The sequence below is a fragment of the Cynocephalus volans genome, chromosome 14 (assembly GCF_027409185.1).
Source record: "Cynocephalus volans isolate mCynVol1 chromosome 14, mCynVol1.pri, whole genome shotgun sequence".
NCBI classification, from domain to species: Eukaryota; Metazoa; Chordata; class Mammalia; order Dermoptera; family Cynocephalidae; genus Cynocephalus; species Cynocephalus volans.
This window is the reverse complement of record NC_084473.1, coordinates 58,543,940-58,569,526: the sequence shown is the minus strand read 5'-3', so window position 1 is coordinate 58,569,526 and position 25,587 is coordinate 58,543,940. Positions and strand designations below refer to the sequence as shown.

The 25,587-nt window shown below is 39.1% G+C and overlaps 1 protein-coding gene across 2 annotated transcripts in view; it reads right to left on the bottom strand.

Annotated features, from left to right (window-relative positions):
• Positions 1–3,288: 3,288 nt before the first annotated feature.
• COMMD1 (copper metabolism domain containing 1) overlaps positions 3,289–25,587 on the bottom strand; it is a 159,221-nt gene continuing 136,922 nt past the window's right edge. For both annotated transcript variants that reach the window (XM_063078729.1, XM_063078730.1), the window contains one exon: positions 3,289–3,516. In XM_063078729.1, coding sequence (XP_062934799.1) covers positions 3,409–3,516 — 108 coding nt within the window. In that variant the 3' untranslated portion in view covers positions 3,289–3,408. The remainder of the gene's footprint in view (positions 3,517–25,587) is intronic.

Here is a 25,587-nt window from a genome sequence, read left to right as displayed (position 1 = left end):
GCCAGACCTGAAAATAAGGCCAAATCCTCTGCTTATCAGCATGAAACTTCCGAAGTCTGGAGTGACTTTCTGACTTTATTCTGAAAGCTAACTTTTGGCTTGGCTGGACTGCTTCTAAACAGACTGGAGCAAGGATAATATCTACAAGGTCTGATTCAGGCTGAGGATTATTTTTATTTTGTCCCACGTTTCCTGAACTCAAAAAATAGTGGTTTTAACCTGGTATCACAGAGGTAGAAAACCTAGTGTGGTCTCTGGGACCCTTATGCCAGCTTTCTCCTTCACTGGTCCTTTATTCATGCTTGCATTATTTTCAGAGAGATATCCTGGCTTAATGTAAGTTTCCCTTACAAAAATTTACAAAAAACAACTTAGTACCAGAAAATACAAAAAAAGATAATATCCAATTAGACAAGAAGGGGAGTGATTTACTCTTATACTTTCTTAGAGGGAATACAAATTGATATAACATTTCTGGAAAGCAATTTGGCAATTTTTATCAAAGTCTTAACTGTGTATTCCGTTGCCAGGAATTTATTCAAGAAAAGTCAACTCTTCTAGTACTAGCCTTCTTTCTGTTATGTCTATATGTTAGATTGATGAGTCATTTAACTATTCTTCTTAGCATGTTTCTGAATTTTCACAATAGACTATAATAAATGTACACTCCTTTAGTAATCAAAATAAAAAATCATCAGTAAATATAAAACACCCTGTCCCAAACAACCTGCACTCAAAAGTGTTTAGTACTCAAGTTGGTCGGTTAGTTCGATTGGTCGGTTAGTTCAGTTGGTTAGAACACGGTGCTAATGACGCTAAAGTCTGGAGTTTGATACCTCTACCGGCTAGGGACCACCTTCAGCAACCGGTTCTGTTTTTTTGTTTCTAATTCTGGAAAACAGTACAGATTAACAGTAGTTTTTCCAATGACTTAGGGTTTGAGGATATAATAATAATTTTAAGAAGCCCATGCTCACTTTTGTGGTAGTTACTTTCTTGGGATGACCTAAACAGATTTTCAAACCACAACAATGGTGGTTTGAAATCCTCTCCCTATGGCCTGTGGACTGTTCCTTCACTCTCCCACAGACTTTCATGGAATATGTGAGTCAATACTAATGTGGTAGCCATAGTTCTTCCTTCCAAGAACATCAAGAATCCCATTATTCTATGAGATATTCTTTTCCTTCATTTTACAGCAGGAGACATTATCTAAATTCTTCAGGATCACATAGTGGTAGCCCTAGGTACAGAAAACAAATTTTAATAGTTTTTTTTTTGGCCAAACCACATGCCTTTTCTGGATCTATTTACAGTACTGTTTCAAGATGTTTTCTGAACGGTCCACAGGGGCTACATTTAAAACCTTCTGGTCACTGTTTGCTAACTGCTGGGATGGTTTTAATCAGGAAAGAAACCAGTATTTTCAGCTTGGGTGTTGGAAGAACTCCTAAAATGTCTCCAAACTGATTTAGGAGAAACCGCTTAACAGAAGAGGACTTATTTCTGCCCTTGAATAAACTCACTAAAACTGACATATGCTATAACCACAGAGCAAGAGAACCACATTTTTTGAACACATTATATCCCAAAGGCAACTGAAGATTCTAAATATTATTGGCATCTAATGACAAAACATGTTCAATAAAGATTATAGCTTCAGTATACTGGTTAGCCTCCTCTTCCTGGAATTGCTGTTTGGTAACCTCTATGGAATGAATTGTCCCCCAAAGTCCAAGTATGTCAAGCTAAGGCTGTGTCTGGAGCTCACAGACCCCTCAAGCCCATTGTCCAGACTGGGTCGCAAACCCTGCGCATGCCAGGCTGGGTCACCAGACCCCTCACATGCAGGTCTATGAGCTAGATAACCTGCAAACAGGTCCTTGGAAGCTGTAGGTTGGAGAGCATGGCAGCATGGGGTGGACTCCTGAGGCAGACACCAGCCAACTTGTGGTACAGTGCATGTGCACTAACTCCATCCACACACAACTTGTTTACAAAGAATGCGCCGCACCACTCCCAACTGTCCCTAAGGTGAGGGGGCCCGATTAAATTATTCCATTTTCCCAATAAAGTATTAGAAACTTAACCCCCACTGTGACAGTGTTAAGAGGGTGGGAAATCCTAATATGGTAATTGAAAGGGTGAGGCCTTGAAGAGGTGATTAGATTGTAAGGCTCATGCCCTAGTAAATGGATTAATAAGTTGATGCTTTAATGGTGGTCATGGGCCTGATTCTGAGGGCTCTAAAAGAAGATCACGTGAGGAGTTCTCTCTCTCTCTTGCTTTTGTCTTTCTTGCAATGTGATACCTTGTGTCGCTAAGTCACCACCAAAGAAGGCTTTCACTAGATGTGTTGTGTGGACTTTGGATTTCTCAGCCTTTGAAACTGTAAGCAATAAATTGTTTTCTCTGCAAACTATCCAGTTCCAGGTATTATAAGCAACAGAAATGGACTAATACAGTAACTTCTCTACTAGGTCCTAGTTTTGTTTTTGTTTATAACTGGCTGGTATAGGGATTGAACGCCCAACGTTAGTGTTATTAGCACTATGCTCTAACCAACTGATCTAACTGGCCGGGCTTGTCCTAGTTTTTTATTACATTAGTTTTTCTTGAAGAAATTTTCTGCAAGAGGTTTTATTTGATGACTCAGGTAAAATTTTCTGAGCTAAAACACCTCATATCACATCAGTAAACATTTTCCCCTCCTCACAATCCTGATTTGAGTCAAGTAAAAAGAGTCCCTTTGTTATGAGACCAGTTTAGTTCTAGGTTCCAGAAGAGCCTGAACCCTTAGTAGCTCAGACCAAACCAGACACTCCAGATATAGGCAGAACTAACTCAAATGCCTAAATCAGTTCCATAAGCATCTCAAGTTTTACTACAGTCAGGTAAGTCTCTTCTAGGTTAGGCAGTCTCCTCTAGGCCTCCGCTTAGAACACACTGCAGTTTGGTCAGCCCTGTATTTGTATGACTAAAATGTTTTCTTCCTCCTTTTCTAATTCTTGCATGCTTTATCATGTATAAATTCCTGAAATCCCACTCAGGAACAAACCACCATAGCAAGCGTTTCTAAAGTTGACTCCACCCACCCCAGTTCTATTGAATCCAAGTCTCTGGGAATAGGGGCCCGAAAGCCTGCCCTTTAAAAAAATTTTTTTTCTTTAAATGCTTTTACAAATGTCCCTTATAATCTTTATGCGTGCTGAAGTATGAAAACCTCTGCACAACTGTAAGTGAATGAAAGGGAGAGAAAGGAACTACAGTAAGCAGAGGCAGGCAAGATTTGAATTTGAGGATTTAATACCAATTGGGGAAAAAAGATTTTTTTAAAAAGACATCAGTGGGAAGGTATCATGAAACCTTTGTTTCAACTACTCCAACTCCTTCCTACATCATCTTCAGTTAGGCTGGCTGCATCAGTGCGTTGATACTTTCTTCTACCTCTGAGAGCTTCTTCAGGGTTTGGTTGACCTTGACCTCATCAAATTCCAAACACAGAAATTCAGATTCCTGAAAAACATAAAAGGATGTTTTAGAAGAGACCCCCAAAATAGCCAAGGCTCTGCACCTGGCATGACTAAGCTCCAAAAACTCGGGGCCTGACTCAGCAAGCCCAACTCAGTCCTTAATACGTAAGTGATATTTTACCCCGCAAAGCAAATCCATGCAATGCCCCCAATGAAACTCCCTCTGTAAAGGTGTTATATAAATGGTAAAGAGGTATAAAAATGTCAGGTGTTCTCATTATGAGGCACCTGAGTTCTTCCTGCCTGTCATCTCATTTGATCCTTTAATAATTTTAAAGGAAAGTATTTAAGTATTGCTGTTTTATAGATGAGAACCCTGAGGCACAGGGTGAACCTGTATTAAAAAAAAAAAAAAAAAATCAGAAAAAAGCAGAGTCAGATTGTGAATTTCCAGCTCTGGCTGGCTTCAAAGTTCATGCTGTCTCCACAGCACCTTGCAATATAACAATGAAAGGAGTGTTTTGATTGGCTCAAGTTAGCCTGGGAATTGGACTAATTAGGATTTAGTAGTTATACCAGAAATTGAGACAAATTTCTTGGGAAACATCAGCCAGATAACTGAAAGATAATCAGATCCGGGAATAGCAACAAATATTTCTGGGATGTTTCCACTTGTTATAAAATCTTGCTTCCAAGATCTTCCTCAAATATATTCCCTTAAGTCTCTGTTAGGATTGGTCAATCAATCCTAGGTTAGGTAGATATCAAAGAATAAGGTCTTTGAAGTATGGTGGCAGAAATTCCACGTACACTGGACAAATCCTAGGTCCACACCGTCTTGAGAGACAGGGCAAATTATATGTATCTAAGAGTGACTATATTCAAGATCTTTAAGAACAAAAATCAAGTAATTTTAGAGCAGTATGAATCCTCAGAGATCACATTAATCCAATTGCCATGTTTTCTAGATAATGAAATTAAGGATCCAGGCATGTTAAATGACTTGCCTAACATCCCTCTGTAGATGGCAAACAGTTCAATGCTCTTTTGTCTACATTTCCCTCTCTAAATTCTGAAGGGGATCAGAATATGCAACCCCAAAATATGCCACTTTGGCATACGGATTATTTTGAGCTGACGATGATCAACAGATGGAGAAAGAAGTCTTCTTGGAGCTTCCCTTATCCGACTACAAGTAGAAACTTATGAGGAATAATACTGCATAAATCCCCTCTCTGGGAGAGTTTTACATCCATGAAGAGGATGGAAAGTTGGCATCAAGAGGAATCTGCACAAACTTTACTAAAATAACTGTTATCTACCATTAGTTTCCCCCTTTATTTACCTTCCCACAATTTACTGTCCCTAGAAGCCCAAACCCCTTATCCTTTGTCTACTTCTCCATAATTTATTGCCCTTTGTTAAAATGGTATATAAGCTTTCAAATCTAACTGCCTCTTTGGGTTTTCACATTTTTTCTGTGAAGCCTTTGTTCATGCAAAATTTAAAATATTAACATCAATAAAATTTGTAAACTTTTTCTCCTGTTAATCTTTTCTCAGTTTTATTAGCAGTCTTCATATAAAGAACCTAAGATGGTAGAAGAAAAGTTTTTCCTCCCCTACAAGACTATGGCATTTCCTACCCCCATCCCCAAAATGGTGAGTAAAGGAAGATGAACAAGTCTCTTCAGAGGGAGAAAGTCACTCTGCCATCAGCTAGAAAAACCTTCAAGAGTTTATTTTATTTTATTTTATTCATTCATTCATTCATTCATTTATGATTATGCAAATTTATGGGGTACAGAATTGACTATCAGTACCAGGAGTTGATTTTGAAAAAGTGTCTTTGCTGTTGCTAATCTGCTACACTGAGTCTATACTCATGGCACTGAACATCATCCTAACATCATCCCAGGAGAAATAAGTGCAGAGAGGAAGAAGAGGCCTCTGAGATAAAAGGCTTCCAAAGGGAGGGAAGGCAGCTTTCCCTGCTTACCGGAATCCAGTCCTCAAACATGTAATTGGATAGGAGAGAAGTGTAGTCTCATATGTGAGCTTGGAAACTCTGCTAAGTTTTCATTTAGTCCAAAGCAAAAACTAAGTTTAAACAAAGAAAGAATGTTAATAATGGAAGCTCCCTATGTTCAGGCTGTAGGAGGGGCTATCACCTTTTGGAAAAAAAAGTAAATTTATGGCAAATTAGGCAGTTCAGCTGGCAAAATTAAGAACGGGTCTGAGATATGAAAGCCTCTTGTTCTTCATTCAGTTTTTTGTTTTTGGGGGGTTTTTTGGTAACTAGCCAGTAAGGGGATCTGAACTCTTAGTGTTATAACACAGCACTCTAACCAACTAAGCTAACCAGCCAGCCCCTCATTCAGTTTTACTGAGACTTTTAGATTGACTTTAACACAGTTTTTAACATTTGGCCTTGGAAACAATGGTTCAGAAAACTAATGATTATCAGTGTCTGACATATATTCAGGAAATTGGTAAAAAAGGTGATGTAACCCATGTTTCACTTCAGTGCAAGTCAGTTAGAGTAATAAATCACTTGGTTTTCTATTTATATGTGAAGAGATTACCATGGACAATAGTCACAGAGATAGGAATAACTGAATAAAGTGTATTAATAAATAGCTAAGATCTATTCTAAGGGATCATTAGTTTGTTGTAGGTTTCAGTACTCAATCTTTGATTGAAACTCTTAAGTATAAAAGGAAGCTCAGTTTATTTTTAAGGGAAGCCAAATGCTAGAGAGAAATAGCAGGCTAGATAAACAGAGTTCAAAGTTAAACAGATACGTTTTCCCTCTTTGAAAGACACATATGTGACTTGTGAAGAAATCGTTTACACGAAATTGTATTATCAAGGCCTAGCTTCATATAGTTACTGTCATAATCTTACAAGGTCAGGTAGTGGTGCTGGTTAAGAAAATAAAAATTTTAGGGCTGGCCCATGGCTCACTCGGGAGAGTGCGGTGCTGATAACACCAAGGCCCCGGGTTCGGATCCCATATAGGGATGGCCGGTTCGCTCACTGGCTGAGCGTGGTGCTGACAACACCAAGTCAAGGGTTAAGATCCCCTTACCGGTCATCTTTAAAAAAAAAAAGAAAAGAAAAGAAAAATTTTTATAAGGAATTCAAGAGTCTTTAAATTGGGGCTTAAAGTATGGGCTTTCTTCAAATTTTGCATTTGGCTAGGGTGCCCTACAGAAAGGACATCCAATGCACTTGAGCAATCTGAAACACTTGATTTTTTCCCCAAAGTTATCTTTCCTTTCCATTTTGGGCCTAACTAGTAATAACAATGAGAGATGACGACTAAAATTCCTGTGTTTGAGTATCTGAGTCAAGAGTTAGAACTTCCTTCTTTTCAGTAGAGGATACAGCATGTGGTAGAGTTAGAAAGTGGGTTGGCAGATGAATAAGCAAAGCACATCATTATCAAGAACATGTACTTTGTGAGCATGGGGAATACGGCAGTGTATTAAACTCAAGGGCATTCCAAATTTGAAAATAGAAAGCAAAGGCAAAATATTCCGATTTTTGTATCTCTAAGTACAAAAGCTAAGAAGTCATAAAATCCTAAGAAGAGACCGTTGAGAAGCTACCTGACCCAAACCAACAAAAAACCAAGACAGCTTTAACAACTTCCAGAGAGGCCATTTCACATATTCCTAAGGAACTCCTTTCTCAGGTAGCTACTCTACACTACTCAAGAAACTCTAACATGTCAAGCCTAAATCCTAAATGCTTTAGCTTAAACTCATTTCCTAGCAGGGTCAGAGAGTATAACTGATTATTAGTCTATAGAATAACTGAAGGCTGTTATTAGGGCCTGCCCGTGGCTCCCTCAGGAGAGTGCAGTGCTGACAACACCAAGGCCACGGGTTCGGATACTATATATGGATGGCTTGTTGGCTCACTGGCTGAGTGTGGTGCTGATAACACCAAGCCAAGGGTTGAGATCCCCTTACCAGTCATCTTTTTAGAAAAACAAACAAACAAAACAAAACAAAACAAACATACAAAAAAAACCTGAAGGCTGTCATTAAGCACATTTTTGGTTTTCTCCATCTACACACTAAATAACTTCTTTGTGTATAGCATCCATTTAAATGACCTCCTTATCAAGGCCTAGATGCATATCCTGAGCAGTTCTTCTGCAAAACAATAATACAGTGACAAAATGCTAAAAACAGAAAATAAAAAAGACTTATGACTTATTAAATACTTAAGTGGAACCATTTAAAACAAATTCAACATAAAACAAAAATCCTATAATCTATTTTCTATGCTATTACTATTTCCCATGCAAAAATTTCACAAAGCTTTACCCCCCAATTTATTGATTATATTTAGCATTATAATACAATGTTGGCAAGTTCTAATGCACTGTGGTTTCTTTTAAAAATAAAGTTGGGGGAAGGAGAGTGAGAGTGAGAAAGGGCGCCTTAGGATTCTGCTAAGCAATACTGATTAAGAAGGCCACATATAGCTGCCCATATTTCATAAGGCTTATTGTCAAAATTTTTCTTTTGGTTTCATTTGTTGACACAAAGGGACTCTACTGAGCACAAAGCCTGTCTGAGCACAAAGCCTATTGACCATAAAGCCTATCTTCAGTTTGGGCTGTCCTTTTATAAACTTAAAATAACCCTGTGACCTACAGTTCTGCAACTCTGTGTCTTCTGAGTTTAATAACTTAGAGAAAGAGAGAACATGCAGAAGTCAAAATTGGCAGTGGCTTCTTGAAGAGCAATTATATATAAGTAAGATACCCAGTAGTTCTAAACATTACCTGCCAGAGAAGTTCAAAACACCTTCATAAGTAAACCTGGGTTCATCACTCATTCCCACACTTGTGGCTTTCTCACAATTATCACTGATAACTGCTTTTTAACTCCTTTAGGAGACTTTGAATCCCAGAAATAGCTTCACTGAAGCAGCTGATCTTCTGAATTCCTTCCTAAGTAATAATTTATCCAAAACTAAAATTCTATAGTTCCCTGAAAACTGTGCTGATTATTCTCCATTTGTTCTTTCATATGCATTCTTTACCCTTCTCTGCCTTGTTCCATATCCTGTGAGGCTATTCTCTAAAGGCTGTTTCACTCCCTTGTTCTCTGGCTCACAGTTGGGTTCAGGCAAGAAGAGAGAGAGGTTATGATATTTATTCCCCAACCCCCAACTCCTTCTCCTCTGCCATTTCCAATATTTTCTATGTAGGAGTATTATTACTTTATTTCCTACTTCTCGTATATATTTGCCTCAATTGCTACTTCTTCTGGTTCACATAACCAACAGTATGCACATAAAGCTGAGTCTCTTCAGACTGCTAAAGTACATAATCACCAAATACAAACTCCAAAGACAAGCAGAGCAAGAATTTTCATCATGCATAAGTTGGTAGGAAGGCTGCCTTCCAAGTGATAAATAAATAATAGGATGAGCCAGAACCAATATTAGATTGTTTTCTATTGTCATTTGATATTGAAATCTTGTATGGTAGCACTCTGAAATTAGAAGAAGGAAAGCAGGCAGAAGAGGAGGAAGACCAACAACGGAAGATGAAATTTCATTAAGAATTAGGAATTTGATACCGGATGGTTACTCAGTTGGTTACGGTGTTGTATTATAACACCAAAGTCCAGAATCTGGATTCCCATACCAGCTGATAGAGTTTGGATGTGGTGTTCCCCCAAAACTCATGTGGAAATCCGATCCCCAATATGGCAGTGTTGGTAGCTGTTTGAGTCATGCAGGCAGATCCCTCATGAATGGATTAATGCTCTCCCAGGGAGGTGGGGGTAGTGAGCGAGTTTTCCCTTTATTAGTTCCTGCGAGAGTTGGTAGTTTGAAAGGACCCTGGCATCTCCCCTCTTGCTTTTACTTTCCCTCACCATGTGATACACTTGTACTCGCTGGCTGCCTGCCGCTTTCTGCCATGAGTAGAAGCAGCCTCAGGCCCTTGCCAGATGCAACTGTCCCAGAATCGTAAGCCCAATAAACCTCTGTTCTTCATAAATTACCCAGTCTCCAGTATTCTGTAATAGCAGCACAAAGATGGACTAATACACTGGCCAGCCATCAAAAAAAAAAAAAAAAAAAAAAAAAGAATTTGATACCAGAAATATGGCATCATCTTGACAAAGTGTTCTTCTACTCTATATGTAAAACAATAGATAGCTTATGCTGTATCTTAAAACAAACTTCACAAAAAGAAAATTTGTGATTTATAATCTTTTTTCTTTATCTTTCAACAAAGTCTTTTAGCAATAAATATTACTACTAAGGGTCCTTACTCAGACCACTTTTATCTCAAGGCATCCTCATTTAAAATATAATAACCGATGTTTTAGTCCATTTTGTGTTGCTATAACAGAATACCTGAGACTAGGTAATTTATAAAGAAAAGAGGTTTATTTGGTTTACGATTCTGGGACGGTTGCATCTGGCACAGGCCTCAGGCTGCTTCTACTCATGGTGGAAAGTGACAGGCTGCTGGTGGGTATGAGCAGATCACATGGTGAGAGGAAGTGAGAGAGAGAGAGAGGATGTGCCAGTTTCCTTTAAACAATCAGCTCTTGTGGGAACTAACAGAGCGAGAACTCACTCACTACCCCTCCTCCCCCAGGGAGAGCATTAATCCATTCATGAGGGATCTGCCTCCATGACTCAGTCAGTTTCCAACACTGCCACATTGGAGATCAAATTTCCACATGAGTTTTGGAGGGGACAACACATCCAAACTCCATCAACTGACAAACTGTGAAGAGCATGCTAACCCAATTATCCAAAAAGGAGGAAAAATATTATACTGTAAATGACAAAGCAAATTTTCCTGAGGAAGAAAAAGGACTGAAATCAGACTTTTTTGGAGCTCTAATACTGCAACTTGATGACCAAGCAACTAAATTAAAATGAATCACCCATAAACTCAATAGATATTCATATGATGTTAAGAGCTACGTGACATTATGACAGAATCTCCAAGAACAGAATTCACTCTTATAAATGAACACAGCAGTGCCTCAGCATATCAGGTGCTTTCAGAGCCAAAACAGCTTCAACTGGAAGTTTTTAATCCATATTTTGACAATCTCGTAAAAGGGGGCTGAGTATTAACAGTATAGTACAAAAGCATTAATCATCACTGGACAACAATAACTGATTTTTTTGGAGATGTCATTCAGGCTTTTCAAAGGACTTTTGTGAGGACAACAGGAGTTAAAATGCTTAAAAAATTAAAATGCCACCACTCCCACAAATTCTTATATTCAAAAATAAATTTTAGGGGGCGGCCTGTGGCTCACTTGGGAGAGTGTGGTGCTGATAACACCAAGGCCATGGGTTTGCTCACTTGGGAGAGCCGGTTAGCTCACTTGGGAGAGTGTGGTGCTGACAACACCAAGTTAAGGGTTAAGATCTCCTTACCGGTCATCTTAAAAAAATTAAAATAAAATTAAAAAAAACTTTGTAGGAAAACAAATTTTTCATCAGTTTACTAGAAACACAAGGGAGAAAGTGACATTGGGTATCTAGGAAGTTGCAGATCTACCACTGATGTAAGTTACTAGTAAACAAATCTAAGGCACCTAACTTCAACTTTCCAAGTGACACACACAGGTTTAATTTAAAATGGCAAAATTTTAAAATAAAATAAGATCTTAATTATTCGGAGACCTATTATCTGGGTCTCTGCTGCTTCTCTTCCAACTCCTTTGTCAGTACATCTTTTAGATATTTCCACAAGATGGAAAAAGGAAGTGAAACGTAAACTGGTTAATCTGACTATATCACAACAGCTCTGCAAAAGGTTTTATAGAAAAGGAGATTAGAGCTATTAGAAGGAATTTTAATTGTGACTTCACACAACTACTTTTGAAAATCATACCCTATGGTGCAATTTAAACCAGAAAGAGTTTCTTATTCCCAAATATTTCTCTTCCTTCAGTGACCAGGACTACTACTCTCAGCCTAGATTATGTCCTCAAAACATAAATACTCCTAGGAGAGGTAACATAAAAAGTCATTAACACCATTCTATTACTTAAAAACCAGGAGATTTATTTTCTCCCAGGCAGAACAAACCAAGTAGCCAGACTTAAAGCATTAAGAGGGACTGGGGGTAGGAGGTGTAGGGCCTACTTAGGACACAAGACATAAAAGAACCAGGAAAGTACCACAGGCAAATCCCTCTCCTTACCCCATAACCCTTAACAGATACATGCACAGATCCATAGGGGAAATATCTTTAGTTATTTGGATCTTCTGATCCATACCCTCCATGCCTTTCTTATCTCCCAATCACCAAGGCTGCTAAGCATCAGGAAAATCTGGGGAATCCTATAAGAGGGCCATTAGCAAGATAATCTTATGAAAACCAAATATTAAACTTACACATACACCCCCCCTCCTGCTGCTGTGCTTTCACCTTCATCTGCAGGATTAGGGCCTGTAAGCTAATAAGGCAACGTGATTCCAAGAACACTGTGTACTCAGAGTTGTTCGAATTTTGAAGAAGAGAGAAAGTAGGAATATGCCAAGAACTGGACCCTGAGATTTTGGGTTTTTTTAACTTTTTTTTTTTTTTTTTTGGTACTGGCTGGCTGGTACAGGGATCAAACCCTGGACCTTGGTGTTATCAGCACTATACTCTAACCACTAATATAGTTTTGATCTTGCAAGAATAAGTGGTTCTTTTGTTGGCTGAATTATGCACTGCTAAACCAAGACTACCACTATTTTTCCCCCAGAGATTTCAAAGTAGTGTGACATACATTCTTTTTTTTTTTTTTTTTTGGCTTTTTTGTGACCGGCACTCAGCCAGTGAGTGCACGGGCCATCCCTATATAGGATCCGAACCTGCGGCGGGGGCGTCGCTGCACTCCCAGCATCGCACTCTCCCAAGTGCGCCACGGGCTCGGCCCATGTGTGACATACATTCTGCTCCCCATTATAGCTCAGTGGATAATGAAAGGTAGAGGTACCATTGATCTTCATTTACAAATAGAAAAAACAAAAGAAACCTAGAGACTTGCCCCAATTACTTGAAGCCAAGAATTCCCACCTCTTTGATTCACCTCATCACTTGCTAACACCCATATCTGACTATGAGTTTGGACACTTTTAAACCCAATCAGTGTACATTTAACAGGGTAGAATGGGAACTAAGTAGGAATATCTGATTTTGTATTGATTTACATAAACACCAGGTCTTAAGCATTCAAAAAGAAATTTTAGAAATATCCAACAATGCATCTATTTTTGACAGACCTGGAGCAGTTGCTATGTGCTAAGGTTTCCACTACAGATGTTAAGAGAAAAGTCCTGATACTTTCTGTCTGTCTGATTGTGGCAGCCAAAATCTAATAGAGGAATACAAGGGAAAAAGATGGAGAGAGAATTTTTGCAACTTGGCAAAACAGCAAAGAGTGTTTTACTCCAAAGAAGAATCTAAATTTGAGTTTATACAAGAAATGTTGGGAAATATTTCCTATCCCCTTTACCTGTTTGATACTACCTTTAAAAGCTTAAAAGCTAAACTAATTAAAAGTAAGCCAGTGACTTCAAAAAGAAATAAAGATCCAACAAAAGAAAATAAAATATAGTCGGGTTATAAAAACATTGAGAGCTGAATAAAATTAAAGAACTGGCTAATTTCTATGATACTGCAAAACAACGTGCCCCAGTTCATTTTACAACTTCTCATTTTCAGCAGGATTTAACGTTTAGCTGTTAAAAATTTCTGTATTTTGAAAAGCAGGAAATCATACTAATTTTTGACTAAGTAGATATAGTTCCCACACAACAATGGATGAAGTACCTGGAACAACTGCTAATTGCTGAAAGGCAAATCACACTGATGGAGGGAGAATTTTCGCTTAAATCTTTAAAAACACAAATGACAAAACTCTTAACACATTAAAAAAAGTGTTGCTGATTTTAGTTGGAAGTTCAAATTAGGGCCCCTCATCACTCATCATTCTTGATGAGGCACATTCCAAAACAAACTCATTTGCAAACAACTTTGACAAGCAAACTACAGTATATTTACATGAAAGAAATAGAGAAGATTTTTTAAAAAGTCATCAGAGTTGCTGATTGAACATCGTTAATGAGGGAGGGACACACTATGCAATGGAACTTGCTTTTTAAGGGGTTCTTGATAATTTACAGACTAAGATGGGGAAACATCATAATACATCTAATACAAAAACAGGAGTACAGCAATAAATGACAAACTCCTTCGCAGGGGAGGAAGGCAGAAGTAATACTAATTAAACCACTTCTGGGATTGCAGATTTTCTCCAACTGGAGGAATCACCAACTTGCTCTGCCAATAGTACCACCTTCCCAGAGTTCTCAATGTGGTTTCTTTAAGTTATTTATGACAGCACCATTAAAAAGAAATAGGCATAGTTAGGAAGCAGCATTTCCCCTGGCTCTTTTCTAGAGGAAGCAAGTAAAGCTACGTAAGGAGGGCAAAGGCTTACATAACAGAAATTTATTTCTCATAGTTCTGGAGCCTAGAAGTCTAAGATCAGGGTATCAGCAGGTTTGGTTTCTCCTGAGGCCTCTCTTCTTGGCATGCAGATGGCCATCTTCTCACATGCGCTTTTCTCAATGCAAGCACCTCTGGTGTCTCCTCTTCTTTTAAGAATACCAGTCATTTTGGACTCAAGCCCCCCCCCCCCCCGCCCCCAACAGCCTTATTTTAACTTAATCACCTCTTTAAAGGCCTTATCTCCAAATACAATTATATTCTCAGGTACTAGGGGTTGGAACTTCAATATATGAATTCCAGGGGGATACGACATAACATTCCCCAATGTTTAGGGGGTCCTGTGTTTATCAAGCATCTGGTGTTTGAGGTTGATGATGATGATCTCACACTTAATTCCTGTCTTGCTCATATTATGCAAATAAGGATTTCTAGGGCTGGCCAATTAGTTCAGTTGGTTGGAGCATGGTGTTATAACACCAAGGTCAAGTGCTCGGATCTCTATGCTCGCCAGCCACCAAAAAAAAAAGTTCTAGTAGTCCGGAAATAAGAAAAACATGTATACACAAAAGCTACCTGCTAACTGCCCAGGTCTGCAGATCTGCCAGTCCAGTTTGGCAGAAGCCGTACCTGGCCTCGCCCTCAATGAACTTGATTTTGAAATGTCATTTAATCTATGGGGACAGCCAGGATAAAAACTGTTAAGGAAGCGTATTAGAAAATGGTGCAAAAGAAATCTCCCCTAATCCCCACCTTTAGATCTTATGAAGTGCCTTCGCTGCCATGCTGTGTCCCAAAGTCTAGCACTGAGGATGACTGACTCAGGATCTGGCACACTATTCTGTGAGAGAATATTATATGGGGAAGAGGGAAGGAGAAAGGATTCGTGGTCACTGCATGAAGTTAGTAACCAACCTCTCTAGCTCAAATAGCTTACTGCAAACTTGTTGAGGTGATGACAGGGAGGCAGGAAGAGAAAAGGCTGCATCTTTGTTACCTAGTGTTGAATTCTGACATCATTTGGGTTGCTGGGGCCTTTGTTCAAATGCAATAATCATCCTTCACATTAACATGGTGCTTTATAATTTAGAAAGCCCTTTCAAATGCATGATCTCATTTGATCCTTAAAACAGTCCCGTTAACCAGAAAGAGACAAAGCCAGAAGGTAAGATACTCTGAACTGTAAAAGTGACTGAATTTGCCCATCTGACCCAAAGGAGATCTTTTCAGCCATATCTGGTAAAAAGACTTTCCCAGATAATGTGATGGATTTCATGGGGTTTGATATACTTCTGCTCCAATTTATAGAGGGGGAAAAAAGGCCTTATTTACTTAAAATTGCCCACAGTTCTACAAACTGGAGTTTAAAAGTAAAAGTTCAGTCCTTTGCAAAAGACAGAACAGGTCTTAACTGGTGAAGAAACAGACTTTCTTACTTGGTCACCATTCATTCAGTAGATTTTAGAAGCAGTGAAGGGCATAGAAAACCTTGGGGGAGATACTTGGGGAAAAATGAAATGCCACAATTAAAGAAAAAAGAAAATGGAAGATAGGAGTGAGAGAGACTATGGGAAAAGTCTGACAAATCTGAAGATGTTAGCAAATTCAGAAAGAGACAGAAGTTACACTTAAAATAAAAAATAAAGATAATGATGTTAATAAGTAATGATAAGTAACAATGGCTAACATTAATTGAACACATACAAAATAGCAAGCATTACACTAAGTGCTGTACATGTATCATTTCATGTTGATGAAGATAATTTCATCCCATTTTTCAGATGAGGAAAGCGAGGAAAGATAATGAGTAACTTGTTTAAAACCACACAAGTAGTAAGTGGTAGAACCAGTTTTAAACCCAGGTCTGTAAGGCTTCAGAACCTGAGCACTTAAACCTTTCACAATCCTGACTCACATTCATATATAACATAAAACCAAAGGCAAGGGCTTGGATCCCCATACTGGCTAGCTGCCAAAAGAAAAAGAAAAAAAATGTATATGTATATGTATACGCACACACATATATCATAACCACCATTATTTTTTATTTAATTAATTAATTAATTTATTTTTAAAAGATGACCGGTAAGGGGATCTCAACCCTTGGCTTGGTGTTGTCAGCACCACACTCTTCCAAGTGAGCTAACCTGACATCCCTATACGGGATCCGAACCTGTGGCCTTGGTGTTATCAGCACCACACTCTTCAAAGTGAGCTAACTGGCCATCCCTATATGGGTTCCGAACCCGTGGCCTTGGTGTTATCAGCACCGTGCTCTCCCGACTGAGCCACGGGCCGGCCCTATAACCACCATTATTAATAGTCACTAAGTACCCACATGTGAATGTTATTCTATGATTCAGTTAACTTAACTTTAAGAAAGACTCAGAGAAAAGCTAGGTGTTGCCAGTATGATATTCAATGTCAATCTAGAGAGGCCGATAAAAATCACTTTACGGAAAGGCAATGACTATATCCTGGCTGCCTTTGGAAGTTTTCTAGCATGAACGTAATAGTGTGATGGGACAGCAGCACAGCTGACTTAGTATGTGCAAGCAACCCAGGCAGAGAAGCACAGTATAAAGAGACTAAATTCTTATTATGAGGCAAAATGCCTTATTATTCCCCCTTTGGGCAGGGGAAGGGAGAGGACAAGGAGGATTCAGTTACATATAGCTACTTTTCTTCTTTTTTTGGTGGCTGGCTGGCACAGGGATCAAACCCTGGACCTTGGTGTTATCAGCACCACATTCTACCCAACTGAGCTAACTGGCCAGCCTCCAATATATAGCTACTTGTTACCACCAGCAGGAAAGCACGAGCTCTATGAAATAACGTATGGAGCTCCCTGAATGAGATTCCTTCTCCCATCACCCCAAATCAGTCAGTAGAACCAAAATACCTACTTAAACTTGGGGTTCTTTCCATCTATAATCAGGAGGAATTCCCTATTCTACCTTGTTGTCTGACCCAAAAACACCAAATTATTCATCTTGAAAAAGATCATGTCAGCATTTACAGGCACAATTGGAATGCAAAAAGATAAATTTATTATATTGTGAGTTTAAATCTTTAACATCCTTCATATTTGGCCAACATCTATTTCCTAGCCAAGCCAAGGGTAAGTAGGACTGGATGAAATGAAGGGAAAGAAAGCTCTTGATAATGCCCCCAAAAGCATAATTCATTCAAACATAATGAAAGCTTGACTGATAATCATCTGAATCATAAAGAAAATACAGGCAGCATATACACTGTTAAAAATAAAAATACAAACACAAATAATTCTTACTCTTACTTTGTTGTTTATTCTTTCATTATAAAGAACACATTTGGGCTTGCCATTAGCTCAGTTGGTTAGAGAGTGGTATTATAACACTAAGGTTAAGGGTTCAGATTCCTGTACTGGCAAAATGCCAAAAAAAAAAAAAAAACCCCAAAACCCAGAACACATTTGCCATGCTACCCAAGATTTAGTAAACCAGAAATATGAATTACCTAAGAGAAGTTAAAAAAAAAAAAAAAAAATGGGACAGAGGCTGGACAGTTAGCTCAGTTGGTTAGACTGTGGTGCTGATAACACCAAGGTCCAGGGTTCAATCCCTGTACTGGCCAGCTGCCAAAAAAAGGTGGGGGAGGGGGGACCAAAAATATTAGCCAAAGCAACTATTTTGAAGAAAAGTAAGGCACGTACCCAGTGAAAGTATGAGAAAAAATCTTGATAGTATGACTTATGTATTTTCTCTGTGAAAGAATAGTCTCTGTTTATCTCATCAACTTTGGTCAGGCAAAGTTCTTTGTCAATGGAAGAAGTATGAAGAGAATATGGTCCTTAACTTCTGCCTGAGATGCCTCAGTTGGGTTTTGCTGGTTTCTGAAGAATTTTAGCCACATTAATAGAATGCAAGGCATTTGAAATAGTTTTGTCAGGGCTGGCTGGTTAGGTCACTTGGGGGAGCCTCGTGCTGACAACACCAAATCAAGGGTTAAGATCCCTTTACCGGTCGGTCAACTTTAAAAATAATAATAATAATTTTAAAAAAAGCAACTTAACAGTTTTTTGGGTCTACCTCTCTGATTTTACCAGAGTATCCTATATCCAACAACAATAAAATAATATTGGTTGGTTAAGCAATATCTATCTCTATTCACTTTCTCAAAGGGAAAAATCAGTACTTCACTGACAGTAAAACACTGTGCCTCTAGCAATCTGGTCTGTCCAAGAAACTTCACTGCTAGCCTGAAATTGGCAGCAGCATTCTACTTCCTGGATGCTCCTAATGGCTGCCTCCTGATAACCTGCTGCTGCCTAGACTAGACCAAGAAGTACACGTCCATCAGCTAGTGGAGGAATACCAGAGGCACCATGGCAGAGTGTGTTCCTTCCCTCTGAGCTCTGGTTGTAATACTGGCCAGGGCAGCAGAGTGGAAGAGTATGACGGGCCACCAAATGCAATCAAGACTCCAGATTAGAGCTGCGAAGAACGTGAACCTACCTGCTGAGGGGACTGCTAATGAGCACTCTGACTAAAAGCAGGGTCAGAAGCTCAGGTGCAAACTGTCCTTCCTCTCTACCCATCACTGTCAATTCTAAGAAAGAAGAGAATACCCAAATCAAGCAATTTTCTTATAATCAAATTGAAAGATCATTTTAATATTCAACCATAACACTGAAAAATCAGGAAGTCCACAGTTAAGATACCATTCATACTTCATTTCCATAATTCCCTTGCAAGAGGGCAGAGGAGCTGGTATGCGGAGCATTTCCAATCTATTGTTTTAGTATGATAGTCTCATTCTCCTCACCTCTGAGAAAATACTAATAAAATTATTCTATTTATGTTAAATCAATCCTCTATGTCAGTGATTAGAACAAAATAAAACAAGGATTACTGCAGTCACATCATTTCTTCAAAGTATAAAACTACAAGGGCTGGCCTGTGGAGTTGTGTTGCTGACAACACCAAATCAAGGGTTAAGATCCCCTTACTGGTCACCTTTAAAAAAAAAAAAAAAGTATAAAACTACAAACCCACCCCACCTTGAGATTTGGAATAAAACTTAATTTGGGTATTTTTATATTATTAACTCAAATTTTCCATCATTTTTTTGTTTTTCCCTCTGTTAGAACTTCAGGGGCTGGCTGGTTAGCTCACTTGGTTAGAGTATGTCACTGATAACACCAAGGTCAAGAGATCCCCATATCAAAAAAAACCCCCAAAACAAAAAAAACCCCTTCAGATGAAAGTCAAATGCTCCCTGGGGGAAAAAAAATTCTTCAAATGAAAGTCAAACACTCCCTAGGGGTAAAGAAAATAAAATGAAAGGAACAAGAAAATCCCTGTATCCCTCATTTCAAACTGTGAGGAGGAGCCTCCATCAAATTTAATGGAAAATTATATCTTCATCAATGGGCTGTAATGAGGGTTTACATCTGCAATCTGAAAAGAGACAAGAAAACTTTAATGCAAGCCTTTATTTCCTCTTTATCAAGAGTAAAAATAGTATAACATGAACAATAATTCTCTCATTTATAGGGCAGAGGCCCTAAGTCTCAGTCTGCCTTTGAGTAATACTTAGATTAAAATAAACAGCTTCAGAAATGTGAATTATCAACAGGAGGTTAAATCTAAATAGATGGGAATGGAGATGCTATACCCTGAAGATACAGGATATAATGGCTCTACTGGAAATTTCCAGAAAGTCACATATACTTTTGCAGACATCTTTAATTTGGGGAGTGTTAAATAAAAATTATAGGAGTTCATTGTTTTGGACTAAGTTCCTGCACTAGGCCCAAAAGACCAGACTATAAGTCAAAATGAAGTCACCCCTGCTAAGTTCCAAATCACTTAGATTGTGTTCTGACCTTCCTAGAAATCAGAAGAAATGGAGATAACAGCCAATTTCCCATAATAGGCCAGTTTAAATTTTCAATAGGTATGCTAATGAAGTTCCCTTTGCTTTAATCCCTACACAAAAGAGATAGCCTGAAGTAACCTGATGTTAACTAATCAGTTATTTTCCTATTGGTCTGTCTCCCAGTCCCCACATTAACAAGAAAAGTAACTTTAAAACAACCAATCTGCTTTTTGTTCTTTGTTTCTTTTTTCTTCAGCCCTTTCTGCTTATAAAATCTTTGTTATTTGTTATTTGTGATAGACTTCAGAGTACTTTGACTGCTGGATGGTGTTTCCTCATATTTGGCTCTCAATAAACTTGAAATTATTTTTGCTTCTACAGACCTAATTTCAGTCAACAGGAGAAAAACTCTTCTCAGTTCACTCCACTGCATCACTCATGACAGTTTGGCATTATGTTTAAAAGTTCAGTGTATTTAAAGCATTTTGGAGGTTAACAAGGAGTCTTTGCATGTAAATTCTGCTATTTTATACCCAGTTTCCCTCTCCTATAGGAAAATCAGGGAGTGAGGCCTCTCCATTACTCTGGAAATTCAAAGCAGTATTATGGGGGATGGGGTGGGTGGAAATCACTGGTTTGAATTAATTAGACTATTTTGGTTTAGATCTGGTTCTACTACTGTTGGGAAAATAGAATAATTTAACCAGACCCCCTCGCCTTAGGGTCAGTTGGGGGTGGTGTGGTGCATTCTTTGTAAACGAGTCAGTGTGCATGGGCAGAGCCACCACGTGGCTGGCGTTTAGTGCCCCATGTGGCCATGCTCTCCGACCTATGGCTCCAAGGACCTTTTTGCCGGTTACCTAGCTCAGAGACCTGCGTGTGAAGGGTTTGTGACCCAGTCTGGACAATGGGCTTGAGGTGTCTGTGAGTTCCAGACCCAGCCCTAGCTTGACCACTACTATTACCCGTATGACTTTGTACAAAAAAATACCTATCTTATAGGACTTGAAAGGACGAGTCAACACCAGTTGACGATCCACCGGAGAGAGCTCGTTTATTAGGCAGCACACACACACATATATATAGGGCTTTAAGGGAAGGCTGATTGGCTTAAAATACAATCCCTACTTAGCATACCGCATGGGGCTTGGGGTGGGTGTGGCCGAGAAGGATCAGGGTGTGATCCCTTGCGGCATTTGGGTTCTTACATTCCTCGGCGTGATCCCTTGGGGCATTTGGGTTCTTACAGGACTGCTATAAATACTAAATAAGATAACACATGCACAAGCACCCAGCACTGTGTCTGGTGCAAAACAAGCTCTCAATGTTAGTCCCTCTTTCTATCCAGTTACACACATCCTGTCCCCTGACACTTTATAAGAAGTTCTGCTAAACACTTTAACTACCAGCTCTGTTTTCTTCAAAACAGGCACATGGCTCTTAATAGTGACAAACAGTCATGTGAAAGACTCCTAGGGCCTGACATGGGCCCAGGGAGAAAAAAAAAGTGTTCTCACATTGGGGAACTGCACCAACTGCCTCAGGCTATGACAAGCCCCAAACACTAACTCCCTTCCTGCATGTTTTTACAGTGTTACTTAACATCCTGAGAGCTTTGTGTTCTTCCAAGAGACTTTTTCTCCCTGCAAGGATCAGGCACTGTTTGCCCTCTTTTCACTTCTTAATAGAGGTCTTTATTCAATAAGACCACTCACTGGATTCAAATATTAGGAATTAGAAAAGGCCAGGTACAACCACAAAAAAACTGGCAAAGTTTCAGGACTAAACAGTAAGCCTTCTTAACCTTTTAGAATCTAGATTTCTGTACTTTCTGTTCTTGAAAATAGCAGACTTAGTGGTGCACTGGTTCAAACATGTCTGAGTATTTCCCTTACCTACATTATCAAAGAACTTTTACCATGTAGATGACTTCTTATTGAAGTCCTGAATCTCAGAATATGACTGCAATTTAATAAAGCACTGCTCCTCAACCTCTCCCACTTCATGGTACAAACCCTGACACATGGCACCTCTTGGAAAGCTCTGAACTAAAGGGACTTAGAAGTTTTGATGACTACTGATGGGGCTGCCGGAGCTCAGAACACAATACCACAAAGTATGGTACTTTGACATGCTGAGTACTTTGAACTAAAGGAGACTGAAGGCCTCACAAGCAGGCTTAGAAGCAAAGTCCTCTCTGACCTTCTGCTGCCCTCCAGCCTCCAGCTCCTCTATCTCCCATTGCAAGTCACAGAAACCAGAATTCCTCTTCCTTAAGGCAGGTCATAGAAACTACAACCTCTCTCCCCCATCACAAGCCATAAATCCTAGAAAGGTCACTCGTTCTTCTCTCCCTTGAAGACCCTAATTCCAAATAGGTCCTGCATCATACCCAGGAGGAAAGAATGCTAAACAGACACCAAGAAGGATCTGAACAGATAGGGCTTGTTGGGTTGTTCCCCCATGCCCACCCCGGGTCTATTACTGTTAGTTCATACCCTGTGGCCCATCACAGTTCTACGCAGCTGTCCATTCTTCATCAAATCTAAGCATAAAAACAGACAATGTTACCTGGGTCTAGGGGTCCTCATTTCTTTTTCTTTTTTTAAAAAATTTTATTTTGTTGATATACAATGTGGTTGATTATTGTGGTCCATTACCGAAACCTCCCTCCCTCCTCCCTCCTCCCTCTCCCCTCTCCTACCAAACAATGTCCTTTCTGTATGCTTGTCATGTCAACTTCAAGGAATTGTAATTGTTATGTCTTCTCCTCCCCCCCACCCCGGTTATTTTTTTCTTTTGTGTGTGGCTGAATTTATTTATTTATTTTTATCTCCCACCAATAAGCGAGAACATGTGTTATTTCTCTTTCTGTGCCTGACTTGTTTCACTTAATTCTCTCAAGGTCCATCCATGTTGTTGCAAATGGCAGTATTTCATTCTTTTTTATAGCTGAGTAGTATTCCATTGTGTAGATATACCACATTTTCTGTATCCACTAATCCAATGATGGACATTTGGGCTGGTTCCAACTCTTGGCTATTGTAAATACTGCTGCGATGAACATTGGGGAACAGGTATACCTTTGACTTGATGATTTCCATTCCTCTGGGTATATTCCCAGCAGTGGGATAGCTGGGTCATATGGTAGATCTATCTTCAATTGTTTGAGGAACTTCCATACCATTTTCCATAGAGGCTGCACCATTTTGCAGTCCCACCAACAATGGATGAGAGTTCCTTTTTCTCCACAACCTCGCCAGCATTTATCGTTCAGAGTCTTTTGGATTTTAGCCATCCTAACTGGGGTGAGATGGTATCTCAGTGTAGTTTTGATTTGCATTTCCCGGATGCTGAGTGATGTTGAGCATTTTTTCATATGTCTGTTGGCCATTTGTATATCTTCCTTAAGAAATGCCTACTTAGCTCTTTTGCCCATTTTTTAATTGGGTTGCTTGTTTTTTTCTTGTAAAGTTGTTTGAGTTCCTTGTACATTCTGGATATTAAGCCTTTGTCAGATATATATTTTGCAAATATTTTCTCCCACTCTGTTGGTTGTCTTTTAACTCTGTTAATTGTATCTTTTGCTGTGCAGAAGCTCTTTAGTTTGATATAATCCCATTTGCTTATTTTTCCTTTGGTTGCCCATGCTTTTGGGGTCGTATTCATGAAGTCTGTGTCCAGTCCTACGTCCTGAAGTGTTTCTCCTATGTTTTCTTTAAGAAGTTTTATTGTTTCAGGGTGTATATTTAATTGTTTAATCCATTTTGAGTTGACTTTTGTTAAGGGACGCGCCAACCCCTACTGACCTTAACATATGCATTCTGCTTCTGTACAAGTCGCTTGCTAAAATAAATGGGGGAATAAACAGAGTAGCATGGCCAACGCCATTTTAGGCGGCTCTGCCATTTTAGCCTGAAAAGTCCCTATGTGGAATCCAGGGTGGGGAGGGGCTACAGGGCTACCCACAAAATTAGCTTATGTATCGCTGCCTTGCTTGCATTGGCTAGATTGTGTCAGGTGTGAAAAATTCCCGCCTAGCTAAAAATAAAAGCTGAGAGAGGTTTCAACTTGGCACTGCGCACTTCAATTGGCCTGCGTAGCCCTGGCTGCCAGAAATAAACTCTTTTCCTATTCCTATCACCCGGTTCTCGTGGGCAAATTTCTTTTACCCATCGGACGCTGGCCTTAACACTTCAGTGTATGGTGAAAGGTATGGGTCTAGTTTCATTCTCCTGCATATTGATATCCAGTTCTCCCAGCGCCAGTTGCTGAAGAGGCAGTCTCTTCCCCAGTGTATAGGCTTGATGCCTTTGTCAAAGATCAGTTGGCTGTAGATGTGTGGGTTGATTTCTGGATTCTCTATTCTATTCCATTGATCAGTGTGTCTGTTTTTATGCCAGTACCATACTGTTTGGGTTATTATAGCTTTGTAGTATAGTTTAAAGTCAGGTAGTGTTATGCCTCCAGCTTTATTTTTTTTGCTCAGCGTTGCTTTGGCTATGTGTGGTCTTTTGTTATTCCATATAAATGTCTGGATAGTTCTTTCCATTTCTGAGAAAAATGTCATTGGAATTTTGATGGGGATTGCATTGAATTTGTATATCACTTTGGGTGGTATGGACATTTTCACTATGTTGATTCTTCCAATCTTCTTGTATCCTCTCTAATTTCTCTCAGCAGTGGTTTGTAGTTCTCATGATAGAGATTTTTCACGTCCTTGGTTAACTCAATTCCTAAGTATTTTATTTTTTTGGTGGCTATTGTAAATGGGCAGGCTTTCTTGATTTCTCGTTCTGCATGTTCACTATTGGAGAAAAGAAATGCTACTGATTTTTGTGTGTTGATTTTGTAACCTGCTACTGTGCTGAAATCATTTATCAACTCCAAGAGTTTTTTTGTAGAGGCTTTAGGCTGTTCGATATATAGGATCATGTCATCTGCAAACAGGGACAGTTTGACTTCATCTTTTCCAATCTGGATGCCCTTTATTTCCTTCTCTTCTCTGATTGCTCTGGCTAGTACTTCCAATATTATGTTGAATAGGAGTTTGAGAGTGGGCATCCTTGTATAGTTCCTGTTCTTAAAGGAAAAGCTTTCAGCTTTTCCCCATTCAGGATGATATTGGCAGTGGGTTTGGCATATATGGCTTTAATTATGTTGAGATACTTTCCCTCTATACCTAACTTACAGAGGGTCTTTGTGATGAATGAGTGTTGAATTTTATCAAATGCTTTTTCAGCATCTATAGAGATGACCATATAGTCCTTGTGTTTGATTTTATTAATATGGTGTATCACATTTATTGATTTGCGTATGTTGAACCAACCTTGCATCCCTGGGATGAATCCCACTTGATCGCGGTGAATAATTTTACTTATGTGTTGCTGTATTCTGTTTGCTAGTATTTTAGTGAGGATTTTTGCATCTATATTCATCAAGGATATCGGCCTGTAGTTTTCTTTTTTGGTTATATCTTTATCTGGTTTTGGTATCAGGATGTTTGCTTCATAGAATGAGTTTGGGAGATTTGCGTCCGTTTCAATCTTTTGGAATAGTTTGTAGAGAATCGGTGTCAATTCCTCTTTGAATGTTTGGTAAAATTCTGCTGTGAATCCATCTGGTCCTGGGCTTTTCTTTGTTGGGGTCCTTCTGATAACAGCTTCAATCTCCTTTATTGTTATTAGTCTGTTCAGATTTTCTACGTCTTCACGGTTCAGTTTTGGGAGCTTGTGTGTGTCCA